Source organism: Siniperca chuatsi, linkage group LG19 (genome assembly GCF_020085105.1).
Source record: "Siniperca chuatsi isolate FFG_IHB_CAS linkage group LG19, ASM2008510v1, whole genome shotgun sequence".
Taxonomy (NCBI): domain Eukaryota; kingdom Metazoa; phylum Chordata; class Actinopteri; order Centrarchiformes; family Sinipercidae; genus Siniperca; species Siniperca chuatsi.
The window spans coordinates 25848861-25876752 of NC_058060.1; the positions used below are offsets into that span (position 1 = coordinate 25848861).

General features: G+C 44.5%; 1 protein-coding gene across 1 annotated transcript; it reads left to right on the forward strand.

Moving 5' to 3' along the window:
* The first annotated feature begins 4085 nt into the window (after positions 1 to 4085).
* Positions 4086 to 27382, forward strand: inhbaa (inhibin subunit beta Aa). The gene is made up of 3 exons (XM_044176213.1): positions 4086 to 4227; positions 4633 to 5433; positions 22467 to 27382. Exons 2-3 carry the CDS (start codon positions 4893 to 4895, stop codon positions 23285 to 23287), a joined length of 1362 nt encoding a protein of 453 aa, XP_044032148.1. The 5' UTR covers positions 4086 to 4227; positions 4633 to 4892; the 3' UTR covers positions 23288 to 27382.
* The last annotated feature ends 510 nt before the right edge of the window (positions 27383 to 27892 follow it).

A 27892-nucleotide genomic window follows, 5' to 3' on the forward strand; every position in this document is an offset into this window, starting at 1 on the left:
TAGCAGCATCTCTCTTTCAGCTCTCCCACAGTGAGAGTTCAGAGCAACGCTATCCATCACACACACACAGCACACACACACTTAGAGAGGCACTGTGTGTGCGTGATGCAGCAGGGCCGTAAATTAGTCTGTTTCATAAAGCTGCAGAAAGAGAAGAAGAAGAAGAAGAGGAAGAGGAAGGCATCATTCAGCTCCCAGAAAGACAGAAAGAAATGGCGTGTCTACAACAACAAAGAAAACAGGACAGAAGAAGAAGATAGTGACAGAAAAAAAGATGGATACAGAATGACGGAGAACAGACAGGAAGAAAGAAAGAAAGGATCTACAAGATACAAAGATAAATATAAAGAAAGGAGAGGAGGGAAAGTGTGTGGAGGTGCTTTGAGGTCACACAGACTACAGCTCGTGTCCACTAGATGGAGCCGTTCAGTCTGCATTCAGCACACTGGAGCCATCCTCAGTGTTTGTTTACCTGTTTGTCACACAGTCACACCTGCGAACACACCGTGCACCGATGAAGAATTACAAATGATTTAAAAACCTGAAGCGCTTTTTTTCAAACTTCAGTTTAAACAAAGTGTGTAAACAAGTTCATGAAGGTAAAACCCGTCAGCGGTGAGAGCAGGAACATTAGAAGAACTCAACAAAATAAACAAAAACACACCTGTGAAGGCAGCTTGTACATATTTTAACAGGTTCAGGTGTGTTTGATTTCCCTCCCTGGACACCCAAACTCTTCGCTTCAGCTTCCCCCCTAAATGTTTAAAGGTCTGACAGTACCAAATGTAAATGGCCCCTGAGTGAATTACCTTACCTTGGACTCAATTCTTACTTTGAACTTCTTCTTTATAAAGTAAATGTTTTATGTATTCATCACAGTTCTATACCTTTCCACCGTGTCGTGTTGTTGCAGGTCTTCATTGAAGCTTGATGATGTTTCCAGCGAGTGAAATAATTAAACACAACATGTTTTTTTATGGCTGCGTTATTCCATCTGATGAAAATGTTCTTGATGTCTGCTGCATCATTTTAGACACATTTCCCCAAAATTCAGCGTGGCATGTTTGGTATCTTGGAAACTTTGGGATCTCCACTAAAACTTTAAATAAAGTTCTGTGGTTTTGAACAACATGAGGACATAATGATGGACCTGGCAGCGTCGAAGAGGTTAATTTAAACCAAGCGCTCCCTTGTACTTTTCCAGCCGTCCTGAATGTATTTTGGATGTGGTTTTTCAGCCCCGCAGGCGACTTTGAAAACAAAGAGCATCAGCGCTGCTGCCGGCGTTACGACAGGTTCGTGACTCACAGGTTGTGAGTTATTTAAAGAAGCCACCTGTGCAGACAAGTTATTTCCTTAATACACACTGCAACACCTTAATAAGGCAACTCAGCAGTGACCTCACACTGGCATGAGATGAAGTTATTTTTTTAAAACTTGTAGACAACCGACGAGTCACACACACACACACACACACACACACAGTGGTGATGTCATAACAGCAGAGGGAGAATCCCAGACGTCTGATTAAAGCAGGAAGCTTCGGTGTGTAACTCTGCGTCTTCGCGGCTTCCTCTACAGTCAGACTCTGTTATCTGGGTTCTCTACGTTACCGGACCACATGTTGGGGTGGGGGTGACAGTCAGTATGATGTAATGAGAGAGAGAGAGAGGGAGAGAGGATGACTTGCAAACAAAACCTAGAACCCATAACTACACCAGAATTTAACAATGGCGTTATAGTGTCATAGATTGTCCTTAAAAACCCTTTAAAATCTTCTTAAAACACATTAAACCCCCTAAAATCCTATGCATAACACTTTGGCTCCCCTCAAAACATTATAAACCCCTCAGAACCTTCCTAGAACCAATTATATCCTCACGTAGAACCACTTAGGTTCCACTTTTAACCCCCATGAATCCCCTCAAAACATTAGAATCCCTTTACAACCTTCTTAAAACCTGCTACAGTCCCTCAAAATCCCATGTAGAAACACTTAAGTTCACCTTTAAAATCTCCTTGAACCCCTAAAACATTAGAAACCCATTCGATTGTCTTGAAATCCTATGCAGAACCACTTATGTTCCCATTTAGAAACCCCTAGAACCCCCCAAAACCCTCTAGAACCTCTTTAAAAGCACCCCTTCAGAACATGTCAAAAACCCCTTAAAAGTCTCCTCTGAGCCCTTTCAGCATCTCTTTAGATCTTGTCTGAAAGCCCTATAGAACCCTTTTAGAATCCTATTAGAACATCCATAAGAACCCAAGTAGAACCTATTAGAACCTTTGGAATTCCTGAGGACCTTAAACTCCCTTTTCAGGACCCCTTGAATCCTTCACACATTTCCTGTCCATTTGACCACCTCTAGAACCTCTTTTAAATTCCGTCCTTTCCAAATCGAGAAAACTCTTTAAATTAGAGATTTTAAGGCCTGTAAGAACCCCGCAGAACGTTCCTCAGATTCACTGGAGAATTTGTTAGAAGCTCCTCAAGAATCCACATAAACCCCCTTAGAGCCTTGGGGGGAAACAGACCATGTTTGGACTCCCATTGAAGCTCTTAGAAGGCCTTTGCTAATGAAAACTTGGCTAAAACCTCCTTAAAATCCCATTAAATTCAGAACATTGTGGAAACTCCTCAGGAATCCCTTTATCATCACAACAGAATCCAGTTAGAAACGCCTTGAAATCCACCTTAAAGACCCCTGAACCCCTCTTTGTTACTTAATCCCCTCTAAGAAAACCCTTAAATATGAAATATATGCAGCTGAAGAAGTCAGCGGAAGTTCAATTTTCATCACTTCTCAAGAAAACCAACCACAATGACAAAGTCTGTCGGTGGTGCGCTGCGTAACGTATCCAGGAGGAAAGAGTGGGCTGGTGGGAAATGGATGATGACAGGATGACTCTGATGATGATGATGATGATAACAAAGATAAAACGACCACCCAAAAAGGTCAGGCTTCCTGCTATTAGAAATGGACACTTTTGTAATTTCAACAAAGTTAAACAACAATTACTTTGTGAGCTCAGAAAAAACTACAGCTCCCATGAAAATGTACCAGCAAGGCAGCGCGAGTACTTGCGTCATCGTAACTTGGTTTCGTCCATATTCATAAAACTCCCCAGTGCTGTAATCTCTGCTGTCTAAGACGTTTACACCATTCGGTCCTCTCGGTCCTGCTCTTATTACAGACTCGTCTGAGCTAGCCGCGGCCCCTTGACTAGAAAACATAAATATTAAATATAAAATGATATTAGACTGTGTTTATGAACCAAGCCACCCAACATACTGCTGAGAAAGGCTCTGTTCTGAAATGTCAGTGGGTCTTCTTACTTCTGGAAGAGAACCTGGACGTTCCGGTTTCATTTCGGTTCTCTATTGAGAGAGAGAGCTTGTGGACGTGGAACAAGTGAAGGTCTAAACCACGAGTGTAGTATATTTTATCCCAGAAACAAAGAGCTGAACAAAGTCAGAAAAACAAAGAAAACAAAGAAGAGGAAAACGAGCTCGAGGTATCCGAATTGGCGAACCTGCACAGGAATCCCCTGCTCGTACCAAACTCTGCCGCCGCCGCCGCTGCCGCTTCGCCTGCTGCAACGTGACAGTGCGAGCCCGCACAGTCATGAACCATGATGTCATGTTGACTGGAGCTGAACAGCAACCAGACTAAACAAATCCAGACTGTCAGACAGACAGACTGAATGACTGACAGACAGGAGAGTCACAGGCGAAATCCAAATCGTCCAAGAATTTTCCCTTCAACACGTAACTCATTCACAGCCGACCGTGGGAGGGACGGAGGGAGGGGGAGGGAGGAGGAGGGGAGGGAGGGGGGAGGGGGAGGGAGGGGAGGGAGGGGGATAAAGGAATCCCAGCTTTGCTCCATTAACAGCCAAACAGAGGGAGGGGAGAAATAAATAAAGAAAGAGAAGGAGGGAGGAGGGAGGGAGAAGGTAAAAGTTGGAAGTGGTATGAGTCACAGAGCGAGATGGGAGGAGACAGGAGTGGAGGAGAGAGAGAGGGATGGAGGAGGGAGGGCGGGAGGGAGGTATAATTATGGTAGGAAGCTGCCAGGGCGAGAGAGAGGAGAGAGAAGCAGAGGGAGGGAAAGAAAGAAGAGAGCGAGGAGAGAGAGAGAGAGAGTCCAGCCCACTCCGGTAAAACCATTCAACTGGTGAGCGAGGGAACGCATTCAACACAGAGAGAGAGACAGAGGAAAAGAGGTAAAAAGAGAAAGAGAGGAACTCCCTTCGTCTGGGATAACTTAGTCAAACTGCCTCTTGGACACACACACACTCTGCACACACACTCTGCAGCGACTTCACCCCGGGAACAAGGATCCTCCTGCACTCCAGAGTTTTTCCTTCTCTGCTTTTTCATCATCCATTCATCACATCTGAGAGTTTTTTCCTTCTTATTCTTATTCTTGTTTTGTTGTTTTTTTTCTTCTTCTTTCTTTCTTGTGACGCCTCCACATTTTCCAGCCATCTGTCCCTGACAAAAAAGATAAGGATTACTCATTTTCTCTCTCGGCGTTGTGTTTTGTTTTGTTTTTTTTCCTCTTTTTTTTTGTCGTCCTCTCTCTCGTTTCTTTTACAGCTTTTTTTTTCCCCTCCGTTTTTTCGCAGGTGGACTGTGAGCTGAGCTGAACTTTGCAGCTTCCAAACTTCTGAGGAGAGAACGAAAGAGAGAGAGAGAAGAAAGACAAAGACAGTAAGAAAGAGAGGAAGGAGGGACGTGAAAGAACACTTTTCTTTCTTCAACCAGGACTGCATTTTTGTTCAGACACTTTTGGCCAAAACTCGACTTTTCTGGCTCCGTCTTTGCATCTGCATCCGGCAGCATCATTAAATCCAGTCCAGCAGCCAATCAGGCGACTCCTGCCATCATGTCTGTCTTACCTCTGCTAAGCTGGACGGTCCTGCTCCTGGTCCAGAGCTGTGGCTGTTTCTCAGACCCGGCGTCCAAACTCCAGCCTCTGCCGCTTTCTCTGACCGTCCATCCTCACCACCAGCCGCTGCCAGACGCCGACGCCGCCGCCTCCGGCTCCCACTGCCCCTCCTGCGCCCTAGCCAGGATGAGGAGAAACGAAGGGGGCGCGGACGACCTGGCGGGACATGACCGAGAGGAGGAGGCTCAGCAGGACGTGGTGGAGGCGGTGAAGAGACACATCCTCAACATGCTGCACCTCCAGGCCCGGCCCAACATCACCCGGCCCGTGCCGCGCGCCGCGCTCCTCAACGCCCTGCGTAAGCTCCACGTGGGGCGAGTGGCCGAGGACGGCAGCGTGCAGATCGAGGGGGAGGAGGAGGCGCGAGGGCGGGGAGGCCGGGGAGGAGGAGGAGGAGGAGGAGCAGCGGCGGCGGCTCGGGCGGCAGACAGCGGCGACGCACAGGAGACGACAGAGATCATCACCTTCGCTGAGGCTGGTGAGTGCGTATGGCTCTGTGTGTGTGTGCATGAATGTGTGTGTGTGTGTGTGTGCATGAATGTGTGTGTGTGTGTGTGCATGAATGTGTGTGTGTGTGTGTGTGTGAGAGAGCATCATTTTGCCTGCATCAGTGTGTGTGGAAAGAGATGCAGAGAGAGAAAACCTTCATGTGTGTAGACAAAAGACAAAGTGTGTGTACGCACTAATGTGTGTGTGTGTGTGTGTGTGGACAGTAACAAAGATGCCTTAAGGTGTGTAAGCACATATTTACAGTTCAGTGTGTGTGTGTGTGTGTGTGTAAAAGACAAAAATGCAGCTGTGTTGGAAATCAGCTTGTTCTGTAAGTGTGTGTGTGTGTGTGTGTCCACCTGCTTAATTCCACCTGCGTACTCACTCAGCCCAACCCATTAGATATCCACACACACACACACACACACACACACACGAACCTCTGTAATCGCCTCCTGCTGTTTTCAAAGAATACCTCATTATCTACTTAAAGTCAGAGGAGATTGGTGTGTCACTGTGTGTGTGTGTGCCTGTGTGTGTGTGTGTGTGTTTTAAAGCGGTAAGAGTGCTGGAACGCTTTTCTGACAGACGGTAGCGACAAAGAGCGAGTACGAGAGCGAGCGAGAGGAAGGGAGGGGGAAGGAAAGAAAGAAAAAAGAAGTACTACTGTGTTACTGAATAAGAAAAACCCGTCTCACGCAGTCAAACCGGTCCGGTCCGTCCTGCTCAGCGGCACTCGGGCAGGCTGAGGTCAGGTGTTAACCGTAGTCTTCCTCGGTCTCGTCACCTTTGACCCCCCTACAGACCTCCAGCTGCTCTGGCTCCGTCTCTTTTTAACATGTTTTAAACACCTTTAAATCCAGGTCACTGAAGGGTCACAACTCTCGCACTTGTGAGCAAAGTGGCTGAAAAATATTGCTGCTGTCGTGTGAAAACCTTGTATCTCCAGTTTTGGGTATTTCTAATTGTTATGTTTTATCCATCAACTCCAAATTGGCTGGATTCTCCATTCCCGCGGATCATTTTCCAAATCCTCCATCAGTTTTTAGATTGATTTCCTTCCTTAAACACATCAGTGGTTTCAGTTCGCTTCCATGAAAATCAACCTGCAGAGACTTGAGACTTGCTGCAGAGAAATAATCCATCAGTCAACAGTTAGTCAACTTTGTTTTATCACTTGGTGATACAGCTGAGATGAGTTGAGCAGCGAATGTTGGTGCATTCATTGAAAGATGTTCCAATATCTGAGATTTGAGAGTCGCCAGCCGAATAGAAACTCTTTCAATACAAGAAACGATCAAATTCACACAATCGTCCATTTAAAAAAAAATATTGTTTGTCTTCTGGGTTTGATGTGCAGCAGAAAAACTAATTTCTTGGATAAATATGGGAATGCTTTGGAAAATGTTTAGCAGTAATATGAAGTGTATATGATTTATACTCAGTGGGCTAAAACATGTAAATTCACCTGTATGAGCTAATTAGTCCAGTGGAAAAGGTGAGAAATTCTAAATGACATCATTTGCAAAACTCACAACATGTAAACTGCACAACTGTGCAGTTTATTAGATACATCAATCATTTTAAAATCTTCCTTCTGGTGCTGAGTGTTAATGGTTGTGAAATTCCTGCACTGCACTTTCCAAGAGCTCACCTGTCACTCAGGCAGTGTGGGCGGGACTGTGACGTCTTCTTCTTCCTCTTCTGGATTTTCTGTTGATGCAGTTTGAGTTTCTGTAGGCGAGAGTCTGGAACAGCAGATGGAAAAGATTTTTATGAACTGGATCTGTGCAGACAGCCTGAGAGGAGCAGCTTTCTCTGAAGGAAAACACCGAATTTAGTGCCGTTTAAAGAGTTCCTCTTCGTGGATATAATCTGGTGTCGGCCAATTAGATTTCCCATAGTCTCAGTTTTATGTAAAAGTCTGTAAAATCTGGGTATGACATCCAGGGGCGTGTCTAGGGGGTGACCTGCCATTTGAGGTACAACCCCAAAAATCATGAGTTATGATTGGCTGATGGCCACTAGAAGCAGGACCAACGAGGTTGCTAAAAACCCTGCAGTGTCCCAGCGAGAACCTTTAACCCCCTTTACATTCTCCTCTCTGCTCACAGACCCTCAGAAACCAATAAGATCTTCATTAGAACCCTTTTAGAACACGTTCTGTTTAAGTCAATTCCAGTTAACCCTCAGTAAAGCCCACTTTATACATTAGAACCATTTTAGAACCACTTTACAAGGGAGAACTTCATTAGAGTCAAGTGGCCTCAGAAACTCCTCTAGAACACCTACAAATACCACTCAAAGATCCATTTAAATCTGGACCGACTCTCCACAGAACCCCTTCAGAAACTGAGAGACTGGCTAAGATGTATTACCCAACATTTTACCTCTCAGGCTGCGCTCATGCTGCTGTAACCATCTGATTGGTGGCAACCTGCAGACACTGCTCAAGACAAATGGTCTTGTTCAGATTAAACGGCTCTTATGACCGTTTTTGAAGATTAGTTTCAGTGGCAGGGAACATTGGCTAAGTGGGGATAAAAATTGTATTTTGAATTATATTTCAAGTTTATCCACATTAGTATGGACATGGCATCAGTCACTAACCCCCGACTGTGACCCAACAAATGATCGAGTCATCCAGACAACCAAACAACTCGTCAAACCCGCCAGGGGACCAGTCAGTCCGACCTGACACCTCTACGGTTGAGGTTTGGTTCGGTTTAAGCACAAAAACGACTTGGTTAGGGTTAGAGAAAGATCACGGCTTGGGATAAAATAACTACTAAAGAAATCAGCATTGACTGTTGCTAGGAACAACGGTCTCCAGTGTCCAATGGTTTGTCGACCCATCCATCCACCTGACATCGTCCTGCACTCTCATTGGCCAAGACTCACAATCCCTACAGCCACTAGAGGGCTTTTTCACTTGAACGTAAATAAATGTATTGTTGGGTATTTGCTGTTACTGATGCAGTAGTTTTTCCTGCGAGGACAGTCTTGGCATGTTATACAAACTCGAAAATTTTAAGCTTACTGAACCCTTTGTGTGCTGTAAAACCAAAACTATGAGCTACAAGGGGCTAAAGAGCTCCGCCGGCGAGGTGTTGGTGCTAGTTTAAATTAAAAATGACCCTGCCAGTTTTCATAGGAACTGATAAAATCTTATTGTTTTTCTAAGATGTAAAAGATGCCCGCCATGAGAATACTTTGCACCCAGCCGGTCCTGGGCTTTGTTAGGAATAACTGATGCATTCAGGGACCTCAGTAATTATTTTGGGCAGCGGAGATGGCGAGTAGGGGAGCAGAAGGACGAGTGGATTCTTGGCGGAGACGAAGTGTCAACCTCCGTTTAGCAACTCTGACACAATATCTATCTTTCTTTCCATCAGCCTGTTCTCTTTAAATTCCTCTCCTCCGTCCCTGTTTATCGTCCTCTCTTCTCGCCGTCTCTCGCCACACACAGAGGACAATTAGGCTAATTGAACCTAATTGAACACATCATTAGCGACATTCCACAATCCACTTTTATTCCCCTCTCCCTCTCTGCCGCGCTCTCTAACCTCGGTTTACCCTTCCCTCCTCTGGCAGACAGAATAAACCGGTCATTGTTGGATCTATTCTGGTGGCTGGGTCTGTCTGGAGATTCAAACTAGCAACCCTGCGACGAGCTCGGCGCCGGTTTACTGACCTCCGACAAATGAGAGGAAACAGTAAATCCCAGCAGCTGATAGAAAGACAAAGAAAGACAAAAACGTCTGTCTGATATGAAAATAAACTATAATTAGCATGTTTCCTTTGTCTGTTTTCCTTTCTCTTACTCTCATTTTTCTCTTCACTCTGCTTTCTTTTGATCTTTTTTCTCTTCTTCTCTCTTTTTCTTGGCATTAACTCACATTTTCTTCATTTTGTCCTCTCTCTGTTTGTTCTTTCTCCGTTCTCGTCATTCTCTGTTTTCTCTCCATCTTTTTTTCATCTTTTTCTCCCCCATCTCCAAGTTTTCTCTGCTGCTTCAGTTCTTTCCTAACTTTCTCTTTCCTCTTCACTCACTCTCAGTCTTTTCCCCCCCTGTCACTTTTTTTGTGACGTGGCTGTAGCGTCTTTAAAGTCGTAACGCTGCTGGTTTGAATCCCCAGCGGCTCGTTTCAGTCGTCGTCCCACCACCACATCATTTGGCTCTGCTTTGATGTGTGACCGGCCGCCAAAGATGCTTTATGTCTGGCGAGATGAATCACTCGATAGTAAACAACTACAGATTGTGTCCAGACCTGCACAAACACACAAACCGACTGGGAAAAATCAGAAGATAGTGTAGATTCTGAGGAGATGTCACAATTAAGCATAAGGAGATGTTCTACAGTGTTCTTGCACTTTCCTGCACTGTTTCCTCCTGTTCGTCTGATAAAAACTACAGCGAGCAGCTGCTTTTAAAATGAATCCATATATCTGTGAGGTGTTTTTAAAGATTTACGTCTTCAGCAGGAACCAATGGGCTGTTCTTGCTTATTTCTCATAAAGTCAGTGGTGTCATTTTAGAATACAATGTACAATGTACAATTAGCAACAGCTAGCATTAGCCAAAATTTTAGATTTTTTTATTCGCCAGCGAGTGTATGTTTCCTTGTGTTTATGCTTCTATGCCTTGTTTTTTTAGTCATTGGTGGATTTAGCTGTTCATATGGACAATATGTACCATGAATTAATTAAAATATTGGTACCACTCTCTAACAAGGCGTCCTTTATAGACGTTTTATAAGTTGCAACTAATTGTTTCATGTATTATTTACAGTTGCTTTATGGATCCGTTATAAGCCATTAATGCCATCAAGTGCTGGGTTGCCAGGTTGTGAGCGTGTTTATCCTGTCATGGGTTTCCCACTTTCTAACAAGCCATGAAGTCTGCAGTTATAAATGTTAATAAGTTGTTAATAAACAGATTTTGATCCAACTAATTGGTCAAACAGTTCAACAACTCAAAGGGACGTTTGACAACCTGGCAACCCAGAAGTTGTTCCAATTAGTTTACTTATAACGGATCCATAAAGTGAATGATTTTTTAACTGTTAATGGAGCCCTTAGATGTCTTAGAAAGCGGTACCCAAATATTTACCACATTTGTTGCCGTTATGAGTTGCTTTGGAGAAAAACTTTACCTCAAGTACAGCTGTGCTCATCCTTCTACTTCAAGTTTGCTTCTGTCTACCTGTCTGTCTTCAGGGTTAAGCTTCCAATCCCAAATGTTACATAAATCAGCCACCATTTAAACAAAGTGAGTCCAGTGAAAAATGGTCAGAGTGAGACATCGCTGTGTTTCCCACCTCTCTGCCAGCCGCCCGCTGTGTCGTCCCTCTGGGAGGAATCAGGGAGGACAGGAAGGCAGCGAGCGGTGGCCTCGCTAAATACAGGCGAGTTCAAACAGAGGGGGAGGAACAGGGGAGGAATCGGTGGGAAAGACACACAGAGAGGGAAAAAGGGGAGAGAATTAGAGAGAGAAGTAAACCATCTCAACCTTGGTAACTGTCCCCGAATGACTCCTCCAGACTCAACACTCCCTGTTCGTCTCTTTTCAAACCACACAGAGAGACGGCGGTCAGGTTTATATTTATTACAAACTGAAACAGAAGCTCTTTCACGCCATCCCAGTATGAAGCTGGTTGTACTGGGAGACTCCCAGTGTGTGTGAGAGCAGCTGTATGAAAGCCGCTAGTTGTTAAATTAAACGTTAATGTGTTGTTACCCTAACAGTCGTGCTAAGACTTTTCCTGCAGAGACAGAGAGACTAACAGACAGATATATATCAGGGCAAGTTGTGGCATTGAACTGATCACGTTTTGTGTCGGATTAATGGTAAAATGATTGATCAGGTAATTTATCCCCAGCAGGGTGTGGTCAGTGCACACCTCTGAACACTTTCACGCAGTTATATAAAGCTTTTTAGCTTGGTGTTAATGTCCATTATGGTCACCATCTCTGATGTGTCACCAGGCCTTTGGTGACACACAGCTAATAAGCTAGGTTAGCTTAGCACTGTTTTACATGCTGTGTAAATGGGCCTTTATGCATAATTTCTAAGCGTTCTGATTGTCATGGATTTCTTCCACACTTGATCTATGAAACTTGTGTTTTTGTTTCTTTCTATTGGCCTCACATCAGCATGAAAGCTCCTAAATGGTTGCAGCGAGTTCGTAATTTCAGTGTTCATATGATACAGAGCACATTGCCACTGGAGGCTCGATTTGTCTCTTTGTCCAGAAGACTGCAGAAGTTCCGGTCCAGAAGAACGACGAGGGGTTTGATTCCCGTGTGACAGCTTCATCACGTGGCATCTTGTTTCTGTCCTGTCATGGCGGACGGCTGAGGTCTGGTCTCATCTCTGCTCGTCAAACTCTCTGACATTGAAGGTTTGGAGGGGAAGCGATTTAGCGTGTCAGAAACCCGAGCAGCGGCTGAGTCTCGTTGGCATTTTGGTATTTTGAGATGGGAACGTTTTACTGTCAGATTGGACTGCTTATCTGCTCTCTCATTATAAATAAACTGGCCTGGGAACTCAGACAGACTGAGAGAGTTACAAGCTGGCACTTCAACTTCAATTTAGCTCAAAACTTTATTGTCCCAAGAGAGAGATCTGGTTTGTAGATGAGGTCTGAAAATGAAAACCAGGCCATAAAATCACTTGTTAAAACAATGAAAACACAATTAAAACTAATGAAAACATGAAAGATGACTGCAGGAGCAAAACAGTGGAGGACAGAGCAGCTGAAGTCAAACAGCCAAACTCTGTTTCCCACAGTCTCTCGTTTCTTATTGTCTTTATGTTTGAAACTGAATTCGGTAAAGTTTCACTGCTGGAATAATTTGACAGACCACTTTTATTTGGTACCAACAGCAAAAGCACGTGGCAGGACAGTTTTAGCTTAAGTTAACGACGCAAACAGACACTGTGTTAAATATCAGACTGCTTTTCTAACTAATGAGAAACTCACTTTCATTTTGTTTTACTTTATTGCTTAGCAGCAGCAATAAAAATACCACAGCATATATGACATACATAAACACATCGCTGCAGTACTTAAAATAAATACAAGTAAAGGGAAATCGGCACCAAAGCATTCTTGTGTCACTCGTCCGACTCACGGAACAGATTCGCGTCCGTTCAATGAGCCCAATAATAAGAAGAAATTCCGTCCACATTGGTCAATCAGTGCATACTGTCTGTATCAATGCAGAAAGTAGTGTGGTGGGGTGTGTGTTCTGTCACAGAGCTGCAATAATGTTCACCTTTTCATTAACCATACCTACCATACCGTAGTGACCGCGCACAGATAGCGACACTGTCGTCCCAAGAAGAACCACAGCGTCAGTTGTTTCCCAAAACATTTATTTGCGTTAGGTGACAGCGCCCTCTAGCGTTCGTAGTAATTATGATGGTTGCTGTTATAGATATACAGTATCTACACAAAACATCAGACTTGAACTCGGTAGGTCGCTGTTCGTTTCCGTTTCCGACCGACAGTCAACACTGGTGTCTTTTAACCGTCAACCATCGTTCGCTAACCTTACCCACGTGTGTCTTATTGCACCATCATGGCCAAGCTTTTACCCCAAACCATCATCTCTCTCTAAATCTAACCAAGTCATGTTTGTGCCTAACCTAACCAAATCTCAACCAGAGCGTAGTCGCATCAGAAAACACATTTACCTTTTGGTTTTGGAAGGAAATGATTTGTCCTGCTGGCAGGACCGTCAGATCAGAAAACCCTTCGAAGTGTCGGGGCGTGGACAAACTAACGTATTTACCACGTCAGTCGGAGGACTTGTTGCAGATATCACAGAAAGACAGAATTTAAAGACGTTAATGAACATAAGAACAGGGTGGGAAGAGGGTTTTTGCACAGGGTTTTGCAGAATCGCTCAGTACTGACGTACTTGTCTGGAGACAGGATTGCGACTCCAGAGTCCTCAGCGTTGTACGTCCAGCCATCCGCTCCGACCTCGGACCTACGACTTGTAGGCGGTACAAGAACGTAATACTTCCTGCAATGGAAAAAACGCTGGCATTGAACATAATATTTTCATTTTTAAGAGACGGGGTTGCATGACAGGAGAGCTTTAGCGACACAAATACTGCATCACAACTCACCAGAACCTTCAGCTGTTTGTCGAATTTTACTCCAGTTTTACTTCATTTCACTTCACTTCATTGCCACGACGATACAACGCATAAATACTACGGAGTATGTAAAATATGTACAAGTAAACATAAAACCTAAAACATAAACATCAAAAACAAACAAACCAGAGACAAATTTGAGCTTTGGGATGAACTCAAATGTTTCACTTGAGCCAAAACATTGGAAACTTTAGCGGTATGTCTTCACCTCAGGTTGAAGCATCTGGAGCAGTTTTTGTGTCGCTGACCTCTAATGGTCTCTTTGCATGCAGTCTGAACACCTTCAGGCTGCACTTTACTTTGATCTGTATTAAGCACAGATCTCAGCTGTGATTGGTTACTGTACCTGGCAGGTGTCCTCGCTGTTTGTGATCCTGTCAGGCTCCACGTGAGAGATTCGCTGCTCTTCCACGTGATTAGGGTGTCGATGAATCTGCTGATTATTTTCTCTCTGCAATGTCATGTTTCCCCAAATCCAAAGTAACATCTGAACATTTTCTGTTGACCAATGAATGGATTCCTCCACTAATCGAACCCTCGCCATGTTGGGCGTTGCTTTGCCATAAAGGGTGTACACCATCTGAACATGACGCCCTGTCCTCCAAATCATTATTCTTGCCTCTGCTTTGATCCACCCAAATGAAGAACAAGTTGAAAACGACTTCTTCAGAACCACAAAAGGCAGGACTTTTTGTGTTCTGGTGTTTGTAGTCGGTCCAGACGAGACTTTCTCTTTCCTCCAGCTGACGATGAGCGAGTTTGGCATCAGGACATTCCTCTCGTCAGACGGCGAGGCTGCTTTAATGCCTCCTCACCACTTTTGTTTACCGGCCGTTTAACAGCGTTACACAGATTTAGTTTCACATGTAGAGCTGCTCAGTGAGTGTGTGTGTGTGTGTGTGTATTTACTAACACAGCCCCGCTGACTCACATGTGGTGCCAATAAGGCCGAGCAGGGCGTCGACTCTGGGGATCTGGAGCAGATTTCTGTCCCACGCAGGCGAGGCTGAGCCTGACAGTCGGCATTGAGGGCTTTATAAGCCCACGTCAAGTTTCACCTTAACTGCATTAACACTGTCACTGTTTACATCATCATTCAAACACTTTGTCATCTGATGATTTTAAAGGAGCGGACCAACGTTTTAGGGGTTTAGAGGAGTGGTGTGACAAAAGGTTTGACTGAGAACCAGAACACGTTAGTTCATGCTGTAAAAATGGTCTTAATTTAGTCATTAAAGCCAGATGAATTCTTCATTACAACACCGCATTCAAACAGTAATGGTAGCATCAGTGCGCTTAAGGGGTTTAGTCATTGGTTGATTCACGTAGGAGTACTTACGTGAGTTTTTGTGCTTTCTGTGAATGTTTACAGGATTATTAATGTGAAAAGATACTTTAAGTTTACTCATTTTGCAGTACATGACTCTATTCTTACTTTGTAAAGTAACCTATGGGTTTTATTACATCTTTATATATATGTTTCGTTTTTATGAGAACTCTAAATTTACACCATATTTAACCCTGAAATTCCTCTCAAATGTCCCCTCAGGTAGCTTTAAACTTGCAACAAAAGACGTATACGAGCTTGTTCCAGCTGCACAGCAGGAACTGAACACACAACCCTGGCAGGCTTAGTGCCTTTCTCTACTTACTTTACTTGGACTGTATTTAAACTCCTGCAAGTAAACAGTAGGTTGTTTCTTAAACATTGTTAGGAATCATACCTGTGACATCTTAAATGCAATCTGCATGCTGTGTGTGTGTGTGTGTGTGTGTGTTATAAGCAGAGGGGGTGGATGGGTGACCCAGCCCGCTCATCCCTCCTAATGTAAACTAAAAAGACAGAAGAAAGGGCCGACTGTGATCCTTTTAACGGTAAAGAGGAAAAAGAAAGAAATACTTGCTCCTGTGGTGCACTGTAAAAAACATTCACCACATATCAACGAATCTCATGTGCAGCACGTCGGTCCGTCCCTCAGCGCCGTCTGACTTCCTGTCTGCGGCGCTCAGCTGCGAGCCCATTGGTTCCTGCTGAAGATCTTTAAAAACACAGATGCGACTTTTGACCAAATATCTGCAAACCATCAGCCTCAGCTGTGCTTTGTGTTTATTACTAATTAGCTAACGTTAGCATGCTAACACGCTAAACTAAGATGGTGAACACGGTAAACATTGCACCTGCTAAACATCAGCATGTTAGCATTGTGAGCATGTTAGCATTTAGCATAAGTACAGCCTCACAGAGCTGCTAGCATGGCTGGTTTTAATATAAGGGGTTAAAACTGAAACTGGTTCCAGTCTTTTTGTACAGCGTCGATGAAGAAGCTGCACTGACAGACTTTGATCCCGTTAATGTAAACGTGGCGGGCAGAGAGGAGATGGAGCTGTAGATTAGCATTCCCATTAAGCGCACAGGAAGCGGCGTTTAGACAGCGAGTCCTCGTACGCTGATCCGTCACATCTGTCACACGAACCCTGCTGTACCTGCAGATCCCCGCTTCTCCTCTTCATCGCCTCTTCCTCTCATTCATCTCTTTTTTCCCAGGAAAGAGTAAAGAGAACGAGTGTGGAAATGAGGAGAGGTGTAGCTGTAGCTGCTGCGTCTTTGCGTCTTTGTGTCTTTGTGTCTTTCTTCTGTCTCTCTGAACATTTGTTGCAGCAGCAGACGGTTACAGGAAAACTGCAGCAGGTTGCAGAGGAAGAAAAGTTCAGCTCTCTTCCTCACTTACTGACATGAAAACACACCGACACACTCACCCAATACACAAAGATACACATTTACACAAACAGCTGAAGGACACACACACACACACACACACACACACACACACACACACACACACACAGAGGTTTGCTCAGTCTGTTGAACGCAGCTCATCCATTGAAGGAGGGATTATGATGGACAATGGAGAACACACACACACACACACACACACACACAGTGTCTCTGTGCATGTGTGTGTGTGTGTTTGAACAGATGGGTACTGTGTGTGTGTGTGTGTGTGTGTGTGTGTGTGTTGGTCTCTGTAAACACCGGGAACAGAGGACGGAGGGTGTGTTCACTCACTGATGTCAACAGTCAAATCCCGACCAGGACACACGGCAGCCATGTTTGCCCTTAACATTTCGCTTCATACGCTGCGTTAGGCGTGCACGTTCCCAAACAAACCAGCAGTTAATCAAATGACCAAGATCTCCCCTGAGGCTCCAGGGGCCCCTGAGGCTCCTGGGGCCCCTGAGGCTCCTGGGGCCCCTGAGGCAGTTTCCTGCTTCGCCCAGTTGGTAATCCAGTTCTGAAACGATTTTATCGTTATCTTGTTGTGAGAAAATCTCAGTAAGACACAAACAGTGATTTCTTAAATTGGCATTTTTTGCAGTGGGGTTTTGCAGAAGTACGATATCGAGGAAAGTATCATTTTGGTGTCGTTCCCAAAACTTAGGTATCGTATTTGCACTGATACTGAAATATTACGAATGATCTCATGAGTCTCTGCACTGCGTGTGCTCGTGTGTGCGTGTGTGTGTGTGTGTGTGTAAGGGGGATTACAGAGGATTTAATAAGATTGATCATAAACCAAGAGTCCTGTTAACAACATAGCGATCAGTGTTTGTGTCACATGTTGGCAGGGTGTCTTGTTTAGCTTTGTTAGCTGCTCAGAGAGGCTTCGTCTGATAAATCAATTCACAGTCATAATACGCCCCAGGGGCTGATGGGAGAGTTGGGAAATGTTTGGAGGCTGCTGCCGCCGATGACGATGATGATGATGTTTGGCTGAATGTCAGTTTATCGTTCCTGATGAAAAACTATTCCCTGAAAGGACGAGGTCTGAGTCTCTGCAGCGCCGTGATGCCACTGCTGGTGTAAGGTGGAAGTCCAGTTCTCCGAGGCGGGCTTCACTGGTCTAAACTGGGTTTCTGACCGTGTAAACGGGGCGTCCGATGGCCTCCACTGGATTTGATCCTCTTACTTGCTTTTCAATGGCCCAAACCTGGTTTTTGGTCTAAACTGGGTTCTTCATGGCTCAGTCTTGGTTTTTGATGGGAGCAAAACGGGTGTTTGATTACATTTTTAAAAGTTTAAGGTTAAAAATAACATTTCTAATTCAGAAACATTTCAGAAAAGTTCCCCTTCAGTAAATCCTGCCGCTGGACACAGAGGAGGTTTTGTGGCTTCCTCCAATCAGACAAAAGTGATTTAAAATAACAGGAAAACTCTGATCTGCAGAACAACCGTGTGTGTGTGTGTGTGTGTGTCAGACACACTCGCCTCCCTCACCGCTGGGCTGTCCAAACACAGACACTGTATGACAAACTGTGTGTGTGTGTGTGTGTGTGTGTGTGTGTGTGAGGGCCAGGAATCAGGCTTTATGAGTTGTTGAGACATCGGTTTGTAAAGATCAGTCTTGTGTAAATGGAGGGGGATTAGAGACGGAGAGAGAGGGATGAGCTGTGAGGAGAAGACTTGCAGAGGTCGGACGGACTCCAGGAAACAGAAACGCTCTCGAGCTGCTGGAACTCGTCTCGTACCTGCTCTGTTGAGTTTTTACACGTTTAACACATTGAGCACGAGCGACATCATCGGGGTTCAGATCGACGTCCTTCCTTCCAGGCAGCGCTGGCCTCGCTTCAGCTCTGTGAAAATCCTCCTGCAGAGACCCCGAACACTAAATGGTGTACTTAGTTCCTGTTTTGGGCTGGACCCCTTAGTTCCAATTAAGTGAAATCTCAACGCTGCAGCATACAATGATATCTTAGACAACAGTGTGTGTTTGTCTCTTTCCTGTTTCAACATGACAACGCCCCCAAAAGCACTCCGCCGCCAGGGCTGCACATTACTTCTAATCTTTTAATTTAATAGTGTAATAAAGTTTAAATGTGCATCTGGATCTGCTTCAAAATGCACACAGTGATGGACAATCATGTGATGCATGTGGCACATTGTTTTCATTCAGTTGTTCATGAGAAAATACCAAAATGTTCAAAGACGTTCCGGTCTGTAGAAACGGGCGTCTCTCCACCAAACTCCACTAACTTTTCTTTCATTTTTAGTGAAATCTGTCAACACGTTTTTACATTTTCAAGCAAACAAGATTCAGTTTGGAAAAACAGATGGAGGTGTGATATCAAGCACGCTTTATTGCCAAACGTCTGCATACTTTGTTGTCTGTATTGCATTTAGAGCTGAAACTATCAGTTGACCAAAAACAAATTAGCAACTATAATAACGATAATGGACTAATTGTTTAACTCGTTTTTTGAAGCAAGAATTAAGCTGTTTCAGCTTCTCAGATGTCTTCTGTAATTGTACATCTTGGGCTTTGGACGAAAACAAGTCGTTTAAATTTGTCTTTTATCCCTCAAAATATTCCACAAACCAAACAATGAATTTACTATTTGAGAAGCGAGGTGTCAGTTTCAGCCCGTGTTGCGTTTAAAGGAGCCTGCACCATCGGAGCACCAACAAAATACTCACTTTCGCTCAGATGTTACAGTCCAGTGCGGCAGCAGAAAGCAGCTGACGCACTCCCTGTCGCAGATGTGTTGTCTTTAACTTCTTTTATGACTCTGCGAGTCGATTTTAAGAGACTAAAATGTGCAGCGGCAGCCGCACGGCTCTGCAGTTAGCTCTGCAGTTAGCTCTGCAGTTAGCTCTGCAGTGGCTCTGCAGTGGCTCTGCAGTTAGCTCTGCAGTTAGCTCTGCAGTTAGCTCTGCAGTTAGCTCTGCAGTGGCTCTGCAGTGGCTCTGCAGTTAGCTCTGCAGTTAGCTCTGCAGTTAGCTCTGCAGTTGGCTCTGCAGTGGCTCTGCAGTTAGCTCTGCAGTTAGCTCTGCAGTTAGCTCTGCAGTTAGCTCTGCAGTGGCTCTGCAGTTAGCTCTGCAGTTAGCTCTGCAGTTAGCTCTGCAGTGGCTCTGTGGACAGATGTGTGGCACGGCGAACATGTGACTGTAAATCACACGGCTGTCTCAGACGTCTGTCCACAGCTCGTCTGTCATTACAGCCATAATAACCGGCTCTGCGTGAACGCTCAGCACTTCCATCTGACTGCACTCACTGTTACAGCTGCTACTTTGTGCCGCTAACATGCTATTAGGATTTCCTCTGCCAAACACTGTGAGCTCTGTGAGCTGGATTTCATAACCCACAGCAACAAGTGGCTGCAGTCTCAGATGAATCCTTCTTCTTCTGGACCTGCGCGGCCTGTACCGGGCAGCGCGGGGCTGAAGTCTCCCGCCATTATTCAGGAATGGATTTACATCCATTTCGAATTCATGTCAAAAACAAAAAGTGATATGAAATATAATATTTTGGCAAACAGGAGTTAAATCTTCTTAAAGTCTGCCGTTACTTCCTGACTTCCTGTCTGCGGCGCTCAGCTGCGAGCCCATTGGTTCCTGCTGAAGATCTTTAAAAACACAGATCTACAGTTTCCTGTTTAAAAGGCTCAGTAGTTTCCTCAAACAGCTGCTCGCTGGAGTTTCTATCAGACCAACAGGAGGAAACAGAGCATCTGTTGGGGACTATTTCCAGCGGCGGATGAATCCACATGTGGTGCTGTAGTGAGTGTTTGGGGCAGCAGGACGGTGTGTGTGTGTGTGAGTCAGAATAAACTACAGTGTGTGTGTTCGTGGTGATGAAGGTGCAGCAGAGCGGCTCGCTGATGTGTTTTAATAGTTTCTGGACGACGACGGAGGAAGAAGATCCATCAGCTGTGACTCACTCTGATGTCAGCAGAGACGTTCATGACGCTCTGAGTCCGAACGAGATGAAAACTAGACTTCTCCTCTGTATTAGCATCATTATTAGCGTCACACTAACAGACGGCCCTGTACGCTGCGTCAGGGGTCAGCGCCTCGGTTTTAGGAGCTGCGGGAGTTAAAACAAAGACTCTTCTTCTTCCCGCAGCCTGAATCAACATCACAAACACTATTCTGAGAAACAATGAATGAACAGGCTTTTATTTTTTAACTCACTGAAGTGATGATGATGTAAGTGAGATAATCGCCTCTGAATTGTCGGTTAAACGGCGTTAATGGACTCGCTAAAGTGCCGCCCGCCTCCACACACACACACACGCACGCACACACACACAGACAAGCCGCCCATTCACACCGTTTAACAGAGCGTCACTGCTGCTGACATTCATAAACTCCCAAATCGTGACTTTGATTTTCTGTATGGACGCCCACGAGCGAGAGACATTACAGAGAGAGAGAGAGAGAGAGAGGGGGAGGAAAGGTGAAGCAAAGACGTTATGTAACGCTCTTCAAACCAGTGATTAGCTCGCTGCCTGGCCTGGAGGTTTCTAGGAAATGTAAAATACAGGTCTGGACGTGTGTGTGTGTGTGTGTGTGTGTGTGTGTGTACAGGAAACAAGATTCGGTGTTTGGAAGAGCTTCAAACTTGTTTTCAAATCAAAACAAAAGAAAGGTCAAGTCGAGTGCGTGCGAATGTGGCCGTTCAGAATAAAGGATAATAAAGGCTGAGGGCAACCGACAAGCGTCCGCGAAACGTCGGACTTTCACAAAAAGGGTTCGAACGCACGGCTGGCGTGCAGGTCGGAAACGGTGGCAAATGATCGTTAGAGAGGGGCAGATACGTGCCGACTCATCGCGTCTCCGCACTCGGTAACCTGCGGAATCCGAAACTGACGGTGGCGGACGAAAGCGACCAATGAAAGCCCAGCGAGTGGAGCGCTCAGCCAATCAAGCGCGTATTTCTATTATTATCAAACTGCAGCGAGAGCTCGAAGTTTCTTTGCCCTGAACTCGTCTTCGCAGGCAGAGTTTTCTCCCAGGCTGTACAACAAGGCCTGGGAGAAAACCCTCAACAAGCTCCGCCAGTTCAAGTCTCAACAAACCGTCTGACCTTCTACATAAAGTCCACCCGGGCCAAACCATCGCTTGATTCGTTGATTAGTCAACTGACAGAAAATGATTCTCCCATGTGGTTTAACTAATTTGATCTGCACAAACCAGCAGCTGCAAACTCTGGCAGGAAAACACCTTCCAAAGTAAAACTTTCTCCTTTAAGCAGTCGCAGCTTCTCTCCTGCTGACTGGCAGCTTTTAAACTTTCCCATAATTCACTGTTACATTTTGTAAATGCTGCTGTAAATTCCCTCATTCTGGGCTGCAGTAATGACAACAGAGCTCCTGGTGGGAACCATTAGGTGGTTTAAACGCTGCCTGACTCCAAAACCTCCGACCACTGCTGCTGAGTCAGCAGGAAGAGTCCAATCAGCAGCGTGTGTGTGTGTGTGTGTGTGTGTGTGTGTGTGAAGTCATGTTAGAGATGGTAACATAATGATAAGCGTGTGCTGTGTGCGTAGATGACTCTATAGCTCAGATGTGGCCACACTCATAATGTGTGTGTGTGTGTGTGTGTGTGTGTGTGTGTGTGTGTGTGTGTGTGTGTGTGTGTGTGTGTGTGTGTGTGTGTGTGTGTGTGTGTGTGTGCGTTAGACTTCACTAAAGACTTTGACACACACAAAACCTCGCTCGCGCTCTCATCAACTGAAGCGTTGGTGTTTGTAGAGGAAGTCTCTTCTACCGCAGAGGAACAAAAAGAGTCGAACTCCTCCTCCATGTTTGTAGTCCGTTTAACATCGTGGTCAGGTTAACTGCTGACAGAGCATCAGTGCTGTTGCTATGGTTACCCGCAGTTTACTGTAACATACCACGAGCTCTGACTTAGAACAGATGTTAAACTGTTGACCTGAAATATGTTTTAGCCAATCGGAGACCAGGGTTTTCTGCGGAGACATCGTCACTGACTCTCTGCAGTGTGAGTATATCATGATCACCAGCTGGCCGTTGTCCTAACCCTGTCCCCCTCTCTGTCTCTGTCTCAGGTGAGTCTCAGGGCATGGTGAACTTCGTCCTCTCTAAAGAAGGAGGCGATCTGTCTCTGGTGGAGCAGGCGAACGTCTGGCTCTTCCTCCGCCTGGCTAAGACCAATCGCAGCCGAGCCAAAGTCACCATCCGCCTCTTCCAGCAGCTCCGGCTCCCCACTGGACGCCCGTCTTTGCCGCAGGACGACGTCCTTCTGGCTGAGAAAACCGTGGACACCCGTCGCAGCGGGTGGCACACCTTCCCGGTGTCGGCGGCGGTGCAGGCGCTGCTGGAGAGCACCGAGAGCACAACGCTGAGCCTCCGGGTGTCCTGCCCGCTCTGCGCTGACGCCGGCGCGACACCCGTCCTGGTCTCCGGCGGCTCGGAGACGTCTCAGCGCGCCAACCAGAGGGAACAATCCCACCGCCCCTTCCTGATGGCCGTGGTCCGGCAGGAGGACGGCAGCGACTCGCGGCGGCGCAGGAAGCGCGGGCTGGAGTGTGACGGGAAGGTCCGCGTCTGCTGCAAACGGCAGTTCTACGTCAACTTCAAAGACATCGGCTGGAACGACTGGATAATCGCGCCGCCCGGTTACCACGCCAACTACTGCGAGGGGGAGTGCCCCACCCACGTGGCGAGCATCACTGGGTCCACGCTGTCCTTCCACTCCACCGTCATCAGCCACTACCGCATGAGGGGCTACAGCCCCTTCCAGAACCTGCGCTCGTGCTGCGTGCCCACTCGGCTACGAGCCATGTCCATGCTCTACTACAACGAGGAGCAAAAGATCATCAAGAAGGACATCCCGAACATGATCGTGGAGGAGTGCGGCTGCTCGTAAACATAAAACCCTAAGCCGGATCGGTCCGGAACGAACTGGGCTGGAGGAGGGGAGGAGGACTTCTGAACCCAGAGAGAGAGAGAGAGATACAGGGAGGAGATGGAGGGAGGAGAGAAAGGCGAACAGGTGACTTCACGATCATCGCCACGTTTATCTACTGCGTTTCCTTCTTCGCCTCCTCGCCTCCGTCCCTCCGTCCCTCGGGGTCGCTCTCTGGGAATTTAAAAAAAAAACTCTCCCCCGTCCTCATCCAGCAGAACTCAGAAAGAGTCTCGACGGCACTTTCAGAAAAAAAGAAAAGAAAAAGATAGAAAAAAAGAATATCTAATATATTTTTGTTACAAAAGGAGGGAGCGAGGCTTATTTATGTGGCTGAGACGTTCAAGCACCACTCGACCCGTCAGATCTTGGAGAGACGAGGTGCCTGAAAAACTACTAACAAAAAAAAAATCTCAAAACTATGCAACTTGTTTCACGTATTACGATCTTATTGTATTTTACTTTGTCTTGTCTTTTTTTTTTTTTAATTTCCCAACTGTTTACTTTTTTCAAAATGTACGAGGAAGAAAGAAGGAGACTCTTTTGTATTATTTTTTGGAAGTATAAATTTGTGATGTGTGTATGTGGTTGTGTGTTTTTGTCCATTTAAGTGCATATATGTAAGTTTGTGTGTGTGTGTGTGTGTGTTGAGAGATACTTGAAAGAAACAAGTTGGCCCGGCTGCTGGAACCAAACACTTCTTTATGTTACCATGGTTACTATGTTGATGTTATAATTATTATTGTCAGTAAGTATATTAATAATATTATTGTTATTGTTGTTAATAATATTTCGTTTGGCTGCATTCGTGTTATTATGTCTGTTTTTTTTTTGTTTTTTTTAAGAAACGTTACAAACGTTTTTATTTTTTGCACTATAGCGACACTCGTGCTCCGATTAGCCAGACTGAAGAGACCCTCGCAGAGGGGACAGACCGGAGCGTCCTCTTCGGGGTGAACTCCAGGTTACAGATCTGAAAGCTCACAGGTTTGATCCCCCACGATAAGCCAGGTGTAGTTGATAACGTCATCATAAGTCCAGTCTTAGAAAACACACGAAATGTGTCACCTGTAGGTTTCTGAAGGTTTACGTCTCACCGCCAGAGAATCCAAATTTGGGCAAAAGTAGGGCTGCGTGTGATAGGCTGAGTCACCTGTCAGTCAAGCTAACACTCTCTAAATGTACTCGTTTTAAGTTTTAGGGCTGTAGCCGGGGATTTTTCAGATACTGAGGTCGTGAGTCGGTGGAAACCACAGCCACTGAGCCACTTAAAAGCAAGTCTCTAAAATGACGGGATTACACTATTTGTATTTTCATGTTTTTCTAAAATTTGTTAACTGTTCAGTTACATTGTAATGTTCATTTTATTTTCAACGTGAAGGTCTAAATGTTGTCTCAAAGCCTTCCCCCAACCTGCCGGAAATAAAAATCTGAATTTGCAGAAATGCTGCATACCTTTTTATTTAAGTCTTTAATTGTAAAATGTAAACTCCCCCCAGTGTCCCATTAAAATACAGAGGGCTTGATCTTGGATAAATCGACAGCTAACATGTTGTTGATGTGAAGCAATGCTAGCCGGTCAGTTAGCACTGAAAGCTAGCATCTCTGGATGAAACGTTTTATGTCTGTATCAAGCTAAATGTTTAAACAAATAAAAAACGAGCTTGTAGAACGTGGCAGTGACACCAGTATTAATCTGACGAATGAGACGCAGAGCGCTAACGAACGTGTAATCGCTGGAAGTCACCAGGAACTTTCTGTCTGTCCAGTCAGATGTTGCGAGGACTTTTGTTGAAGTGGAGAGTAAAAAGCACTTAGAAGAATAAAAATGTAGATTTGGACTTATCACGACATGTCTCAACTCCCATGAGTGGCAGTTTAGCGGCGGCCATCTTACGTCCTTTCTGTTAGCCTAAATATTTGGTGACAGCTAGCCTTAGGTACTAACCTACTAGCCCCCCAATCTCCAAAAACCACAACAAAAAGAACAAAAACACAGATTTGAAGCACTAGAACAAACGCCTTAAAACAACTTCTGTATCTTTGTCTCTGGTGGATGTTTACAGTACGTTAACTAGCTAACTGAAGGTGATTAGCATTAGCCAAGAAAACGCAAGTTGCTGTTGGTTTTCATCATTATACACTACGAACAAAAACACATTACTTTATCCCTTCAACATCCTTTCTTTTTTGTTAAATCAACATTTAAGTATCACAGCTTTTAAGGGATTCATTCACAGAGGCGCCATTAATTTATCTGTTTTTAATCTGTTATGAATGCGGCACTTTATTTATTTAAAAACTTTCTGAAAACAATTGTTCATTAACATTAGGCTAATCCCTCTTTAACTTTTGCCAGACACCTTTAAAATTAGTTAGAGGGCAATTAATGAAGATGGAAGATTGTGGGAAACAACCCCATAAAGTTGACTGTTTTCTTTCTAATAGAAAACAAAATTCATCTCTCCACATGAACTAAAACTACCTTAATCCAAACATTAATGGACCTTAATAGAACTCTTATTTCACAGGTTAATGGTTTGTTACGTGGCCCATGGTCTTATTAGGTCAATTTAAATTGTCTTTGTACACAATAATCCGTTAATAACAATGTAAACCTGCGCAGAGCGTCCATGAATCAACACATGAATAACTCCATAAAAACCCTTGAAGCTGTGGCATTTTTAACTGGATTTATTGGAGAAAATATTACAAAATTAGTGATTCAAGTGTTTTGGTTTGTAGTGTTAAGCAGCAGTTTTTACCAGAGACAAAGAGGCTAACGTTGTATTCTTTCAGCGGCGCCCTGGTAGCCTAATGTTTACGGCGCGTACCACATAACCGCAACGTCCACGGTTCGAATCCTCTCCCCATGTTTCCCGTCTCTCTCTCTACTGGCTGTCAAATAAAGGCAAAATTGCTCGAAAACATCGTATTCTTTCATTTTCACAGTAACATACGAGGATTTCAGATGATCCGTTAGATCCGTGCGTTCAGTTTGAGAAGAGACGGACGGCTGTTGCTCTGGAGAAAACATCCAGTTTTAGTTTGCGTTGGAACACCAAAGAGTCCAGTTTGTGCACTTGTTTGTGTGAGAGAGAAAAGTGTTAAAGTTACATTCAATGATGCTGAAAAAGAAAAAAAAATGTAACATAAAATGAATTATGTCCATTTTGTGGGAAAAAAAATACAGAAAATTCAATGAAGTTCAGGATTCAGAATCTCTGAAGTCTGTGAAAATGTGGTTTGCTAAAAGTTGAACTTGCTTTCGTAAAGAGGGACAGCTGATGTTTTATTTCTGCTTTATAGTTTTTGTTTCAGAGTCATTTAGTTTTTGATCATTTTGGAACAAAATTCTTCAGTTTTTATTTGAGTTGTGATGTTTTTGTTCCCCTCCTTTTCCTCTCTCCCTGCACATCAAGAACTCAGTTTCCCACAATGCTTTACTCTTTAATTTTATCTTATCATAAACTGAAAAAGACAATCCACAGTCGCCTTGTTGTGTTTTTTGGAGAAAACAAACGTTGTCCAATCAGAGTGTTTCTGTGTTGTATGTGTTTATGTCAGTATTGTCGACTTGTTCACCAAAAGTTTTGGAGTATCGGTCCCCTTTATGATGAAGTCACAGTGTTATGTTTTTATTTTTATGTTCTCTTTTTGTTGTTATTGTTTTAGAAGAGAGTGGACGCTCTTCTTCTGGACTTTCTGGGACAAACTCATAGTCCATCCCGTGTGTACATGGACGCATACAAAATGTCAGTGCAGAAAAAAAAAGCCGCAAAAAGTTGAAAAAAAAGGCATAAAAGAAGTGGTAGTATTTGTTCAGATTTTGTTCTTTTTATCAAGACAAAAAATACTGACACTGAACGAAGTGGACAAAGAATAAAAAGTCTATTTTTTATTCTGTATATATGGAAATTAAGATTCCAGTACGTTGCATTGCTTTGTTGTACAAATCAAATGTGCTTGTGGCATTTTTCTAATCTAATTTATTTTCCGGTATTGTTTTATTTTTGTTTTCTGCTTCACCATTAAAGTTTAACGGATGTACACAAACGAAACGTGTCTTTGGTCCTTTCTCTCTTTTTCTGCCTCTGCGTCGATCCTTTTCCTCCGAACCGAAACACTTCATTTCATCCGTCAACCGTCCTTCATTTCTCCATTAACAGAGATTCGCTTTATTACTTTTACAGCAGTTTGGCACTGAGTAAAGCAGCTGCTGTACAATGAGGTTTTAACGAGACCATCAGCAAGAAGAAGTTTCTATATATTTATTCTTAAACGATTTACGGCACGCAGACCTGTTTCCATTTTCCCAGGCAAAGTCTCTCCGTGCGTTAGCCAGTTAAAAGGAAGCAGGAGCAGATTTTTCTTTAGAGAATTTTATTTTTGAAGTTATATATTTTGTGGTTCTGGCTGATACTGAGTCGACCTAACGGTCGCTCTTTCATCAGACGGAGAGAACTGCGGGACTGAAAGGATTCAAACCGAGACAGGTGTGGAATATGTCTGACTCGGCTGTGTGCAGCCCATGGAGCTACAGGTCACGCTGTAATACAACAGCTA

What these genes read in the sequence shown, in the direction of transcription:
- inhbaa (XM_044176213.1), top strand. Translation starts at nt 4,893, where the DNA reads ATGTCTGTCTTACCTCTGCTAAGCTGGACGGTCCTGCTCCTGGTCCAG. An exon ending in CATCACCTTCGCTGAGGCTG is followed by an intron (nt 5,434 to 22,466) that starts GTGAGTGCGTAT and finishes TCTCTGTCTCAG; the next exon opens with GTGAGTCTCAGGGCATGGTG.